Here is a 6,000-nt window from a genome sequence, read left to right on the forward strand (position 1 = left end):
AACAACCTTGGGGGATGAGTTGATTAGTGGCCCTGGTTATTAGGTGCCTTTCTACCCTAAATTGTCCACACTTAGACCCATATACATTAGAGAAGATGGGGGAAAGTTGAATGTTTAGCAAAATAATCATAAATAACAAAACACCACCTTCCCCATTTATTCTGTAGCTCCTGAAACTCCCAGTGTTGCCACACACTTGAGATGGCCCAAAGCCCCTGAGTGAACCATGGATTAAACACATTCCACCCCCGGCAGCCTTCATAATGTTAAACAGAAATCAGATGTATGTCGGACACCTATAGAAGTAAAGCGTTTGTGACACTTGACCAACAGCTCAGGGAAAAATCTTTGTCAGGAATTGCCTTCATTCCTCCTTTACTCCCCTTTTTAGTTTAGTAGAGACTGTAAACTTGGTGTCAGGACTAGTCGATGGACAAAGATAATCATCATCACACTGGTTGCTTTACATAGCAGTGACAATTTTCAGGGAATCGTAATAATAACATGTTTTATTTCAGAATGCTTCCATCTTCTTCCAAAGAGCTATGTTATTTAGCTTAAAAATTGAACCTGCTCAGAGAAATTCAAGAAATTCAAAATAAAACACATTTTTAAGAGAAGCCTAAAATTCAAAGTTGAAAAATCACTGGCAAAAAGTAAGATTTTCAATTAATTCAACTCTTTCTCTTTCCACTGACTCTCTGAGATTCCCACCCACAGAGCATAGGTTTCAACATGCCAGAGGGTGAAAACTGTGGGGTGGTGGCCATTTAGTGTTTGGATTATTGGTCTCCTTAAAAATACATAAATACGTGAGGTCACCTTTGACTTGTAATGAGCAATAATCTTTAAAATCCAAATAAAGAAAGGAAAAAGAGTTTCTACAAGTACATCAAAGTTGACTCTGGCGTAATGTTTCCTTAGACATTAAGAAAGAACTATTTTCTAAAGCTCCCTTTGTGTGAAGGTAAGTGTTGCTTTCTTGTAAGTCTGTATTAGAATTACAGAGTAGGTTGCTTCTGCTACAGCCATGATTTCAAGACAGGGTTGAATCCTTGATGATTTTTCATTAATTAATTCCCAAACTTTTAGAGAGAAATAAATTAGGAAAATTTTTAAGTTTAGGAAAAATGGTGTCTCTTGCTAGACACTGAAACCAAGTGTATTTCACTTGATTTAAACTATGTTATAATTAGAAAGGATGTTGAAGAATAACTAATCCAGCTTCCACTTCCCAAATACGAAAATAAAATCTCAGGAAAGTGAAATAACTGGCCCATGAACACAGACTAGGTAATGACAAAACTAAGTCTGCCCCTTACTCCTTAACTAGTTCATTTCCCATTATGAGTAGAGCCAAGGAAGGCAGATTTGGAAGGATGCATTCGAGTATCATTTTCCCCTTAGAATAGACACTATTAGGTTCTTTCCATGAGTGCATGCTAACAGCTCCCCAGCTCCACTATTCCATTTCTCCAAAACAGTCATCTCAGCCAGCATTGTAATTGGAAATAGGACTATGTGCAACAGTGAAAAATCATGAATAACACAGTAATTGCAGGATTCTAACATATGTCAGTAAATTAAAGGGTTAAGGCAATAAGCTTGCTCTTTGGCCACTCTATAATATTCCTTGTGAACATCCTGGAGCAGAAGAATTTACTGTGCATTAAAAGATTTGTAAAGTGATTTAATATCAATGTTGGTAGAGAATCAGATCTAAAACAGTAATAGCAATCAGTGAAAGAAATGTTCCATCCATGCGTCTCAGCAGACATTATGCGTGTTTACAAGAACACATAGGACAATATTAGTAACAATGCCAAACTTTCAACAAACATTTATTAACCACGAAATGCCAAGCAGTAGGTCACAGGATCACAAAATGACTGATAGACTGATGTTACAATCATTCTAGACTCAATCGTTCAGCAATTAATGAGGTGAGGTTTATTCATTACATGAAAGTACATAATTTCAAACAATAAGGGGGCTAAAGGCATGCATCACAATTGTTATAAAAATCAATCCTGCAATTCTCAGAGTTGCAAAAATGGAAGAAGAAAGAATTATGTATTATGTCATGTGCAAGGAAGTTCCTTTCGTCTCCCTATGTTCACTTCATTTCTCAGGCTTCCTTTGGAGGGAGGCACAGGCTGATAGCAATAAATCGTATTCAGCAATGAAACCTGTCTTCCTCCCCAAGGTTGGTCCAGTGGCCAGTATCATCTGCCTGGTTACAATCTCACTTCTGTTACTTAAGTCCTGCTACTTTATTTTGCATGCATCTTGTAAAAATAATCTGTGCTTTTGACAGCAGGAAGTGAGAGCAGGCTTTATTTCCAGTATTGTCAGAGACAAATTCCTTTGCTATGATATCTCTTTAAAAATCTTTTTCAGATTATTTCTAGGGTCAAAGTCATCAAAACGAAAACCTGAGATTGTAAGAGACAGGAGGACAGATCTACTGAACAAAACAATCTTCTGAGGCAAACATCCCCCATGGCTTTAGGACTGAAGTTAGACTGTACAAAGATCACTTGAATTTCCTTTTAATAATGTTGGATCAAACAAAATTTATCAGAGTCATTCTTAAGAAATAGGAAGATGATAAATACCCCTACCTCTCTGCATCAGGTAGGGTTGTTGGGTTACATTTTCTAACAAGTCAGATATTTGTTCTTGTTCTGTTTACTTGGTCTAGATACTTAGGATTCCCTCCAGAATATTGTCTAGTCCAAGGACAGTCACAGAGCCTCAAAGGTGTTCCCCCGTGTCTGAGAAATAATGTTAGCTAATAAATAACCTCTATGTCTCAAGGGCTATCTTCTCTCCAACAATCCAGCTACTTCTGTCTGATGGGATTAAGATGCAAAGAACAATGAGAAATCCTCTCTGCCTCATTGCAAACCTGGGCTGTCCTCTTCTGCTCCATGGACATTAATAAAGGTTAACATTTATATAGTTCTAATATGTGCCAGACAGTGTTCTGGGCTTTTCATGTACAGTAATTCATTCAATCCTCATAACCAGCTAGTGAGGTAGATACTCTTAGTAGACCCGTTCTACAGATAAGGAAACTGAGATACAGAATAAATTGCCCCATACCACACAAAGAGTAATAATGGAGCCAGAATTCAAAACCCAGCAATTTGGTGGTGTTCTTAACCATACAGTTCTGACTCGGAACAAGCACCTATAAAATGGCATCTCTTCAGAGGAAATGATGCATTAAATGATGTATGGTATATCTCACATTGTATTCGTCTCCTAGCTCAGATCTTTCAAAACCTCTTTGTTGTTAGCAAAGGAGACAATCTCCAGTCTACCACTGAGCACCTGTTCACCCGTTTCACCACAAACTCCAGTGACCTTCTGTTGCCTCTGGGTATCCTCTCCTAAATGAAGATCCTCCATTCCTCCATCTGGTAAGCCAAAATAACTTTTTCTCACCTTTCCAGGCACGAGTGGGGCAAGGCTGCAAGTCCTTTGCACATTTTGGCAGGTGGCTTAGCTCCTCAGCTTTGAGCACAAATTCTTATCAGCAGAGCAAAGTCTCTGAAAACTTCAAAACTGTCTGGGACTGCCTTTTTCTCCGAGGATTATATAGAGGCTCCCTCCCAGCCCTCGGTCGCTCTGTGGGCCAATCCAGAGCCGCGGAGGAAGCTGCGGGCTGGAGAGCAGCAGCAGTCGTGTGGGAGGTGGAGGCTGGAATCTCTGCTCTGCTGCGGGCGCTGCTGCATCAGGCTCTCAAGTGTTCTTATCGGCCAGCGCACGGGTGGCTTATTCTGCCAGGGCAGGGGCAGGCATAAAGCAGGCACAGGCCATTCTTGTCTTAACTCATAATCTTGAGCCAGCCACAGCGAAACTGTGGGGTTTTGTTATGAAGCAGAGTGCCCCGGGCTGCTTCAGATCTGTCGAAGTCACAGACCATTAGCACTGCAAGGGCCCTTGCAGAGCAGGCAGCCTGACTTTGTTTTTCAGTGGAGGAAACAGATTTAGAGAAGTCCAGGGGACACATATGTGAGCCCTGCAATGTGCCAGGTGCTCAGCTGGACGCTAGGATTCAAAGAAGAAGCCACTCCCTGCTCTCAAGACCCCAAAACATCATATCAATATGATATAAAGGATTGATGGAAGCAAGCCCAGGATGCTGTGAGCCTTCAAGGGCCACAAGAAAAGCTTTTTTTTTTTTTTTTTTTTTTTCCTTTTGGAGGAAATAACCCCTAAGCTGAGTGATGGAAGAAACAAAATACTTTCTATGATTCTATCCACTAGATTTGATCCACCCTCCAAGCTCCCCTAATTCTGTAAGCGGTCTTCAGGTTATTCTTTATTTTAATGACTAGTTTAGGTAATTCTCTGGACCACCACCCCCATGAACCCAACCATCCTTGGCTAGGTTTGTCGTCCCTTCCCCTTCAACACTTTCCTTCCTCTTATCATTCAAGGATTATTTCCATCAAAATTTACCTTATTTGTGTTTCATCCAGTCAGGATCTAAGAGGCTGATAAATTAATATGTAAATGCAAATGCCTAAGGTGTAGGCAATGAGTCCAAGCTAAAAATAAGTACCATCACATAATCTGTAAGAAAGGTTCTCAACTTGGAATTAAAAATGATTCTCATTATGTTCCCTAATATCTGAAATTATTTGTTTTGAACTGTTTTAATGGTTGCTCAGGACCTGTAAAGTCAATATAGCATATTATGACCTGGTGCTTTAACGTAAATAGACCAGAATAGGCAAATACCCAATTATGTTGCATGAAGAAAGTTAAACAGTTTTCTGAAATTTTTGCTTTAATTATCCATATGTATGTGTGAACAAGGCCATTAGATAAATTGTATTTCTAATGGTAAATCACAATCAAAAAGGTTTGAAAGCCATAGCTCTATAACACACATTTTTTTAAAATAAGTAGCTGTATTGGATTCACCTCTACCCCGAGCACATTGTAAATATCAGGTACATAGACATTTACAAATATTGCTTGAACTAAATGCAACTGTCCAAGTTCTGCCATTTACTGGCTACATAAACAGCAGCAAATCAATTAATCTGAGTGACAGAATACTCAGTATTCACAGAGATATGAACACTGTTGTTGACCATTGAGTCTCATAGTGGGAAAGTGTGTAAAATTAGCAGAGGAGACTCCTTGGAGTAGGAGCCTAAATTACTGTATGAAACCCAAGGGGTCTTGAATACAGAATAATATGGAAAAAAATTAATGTGAGATATTGGAGAGTGATGCCTTGGCCATGGCTGAAGTGCAAAGCAGGTTTCTGACTGTCTCTGAAGAGTTTATGTGATGAGCGGACTCTTCAAAAATCAAAATTATCTCAGTCACGCTAAAAGATAGACTAGAACTCAAAATGTGAGAAGAAAAAAAAGAAAAGAAAGAAAAAGCAAACTGCAATAGATATAAATACGAATCCAACGTATATTTGTTTAAAAAACTTCCTAAGTGTGGGATAACCAGAAAGCATATAAAAGAGGCTGCTCATTGTATTAAGCTTATACAGAGAAATCTACAGAGATTTGTAATAAGGAATTGGCTCACGTGATTACGGAGGCTGAGAAGTCACAAGATCTACAGTCAGCAAGCTGAAGACCCAGGAGAGCCAATGGCATGTGGTCCTAGTCCAGAGGCCTGAGAAGCGGAAGCAAAGGTGTAAGTCCCAGTCTGAGTTGAAGTCTCAGTCTGAAGGCAGGTGAAGACCCATGTCCCAGTGAAGACAGGCAGGAAGAAAGGATGCATTGTCCCTTCCTCTGCCTTTTTGTTCTATTCAGGCTTTCACCAATTGAATGAGGCTCACCCACATTGGGGAGGGCAAACAGGTTTACTCAGTCTTCTGATTCGAATGATAATCTCATTTAGAAATATTCTCAGATATACACCCAGAATAATGTTTGACCAAATATCTGGATGCCTGGTGGTCCAGTCAACTTGACATATAAAATTAACCATCACCCTCATGTAAAATAAGTGTGA

At 39.5% G+C, this 6,000-nt stretch overlaps 1 protein-coding gene across 1 annotated transcript in view; it reads right to left on the reverse strand.

Moving 5' to 3' along the window:
- RGS5 (regulator of G protein signaling 5) overlaps nucleotides 1-3,592 on the reverse strand; it is a 43,417-nt gene extending 39,825 nt beyond the window's left edge. The window contains exon 1 of the mRNA XM_064477945.1: nucleotides 3,454-3,592. Coding sequence (XP_064334015.1) covers nucleotides 3,454-3,497 — 44 coding nt within the window. The 5' untranslated portion in view covers nucleotides 3,498-3,592. The remainder of the gene's footprint in view (nucleotides 1-3,453) is intronic.
- Between the last annotated feature and the right edge of the window lie 2,408 nt (nucleotides 3,593-6,000).

The sequence above is a fragment of the Camelus dromedarius genome, chromosome 23 (assembly GCF_036321535.1).
Source record: "Camelus dromedarius isolate mCamDro1 chromosome 23, mCamDro1.pat, whole genome shotgun sequence".
In the NCBI taxonomy this organism is placed as follows: Eukaryota; Metazoa; Chordata; class Mammalia; order Artiodactyla; family Camelidae; genus Camelus; species Camelus dromedarius.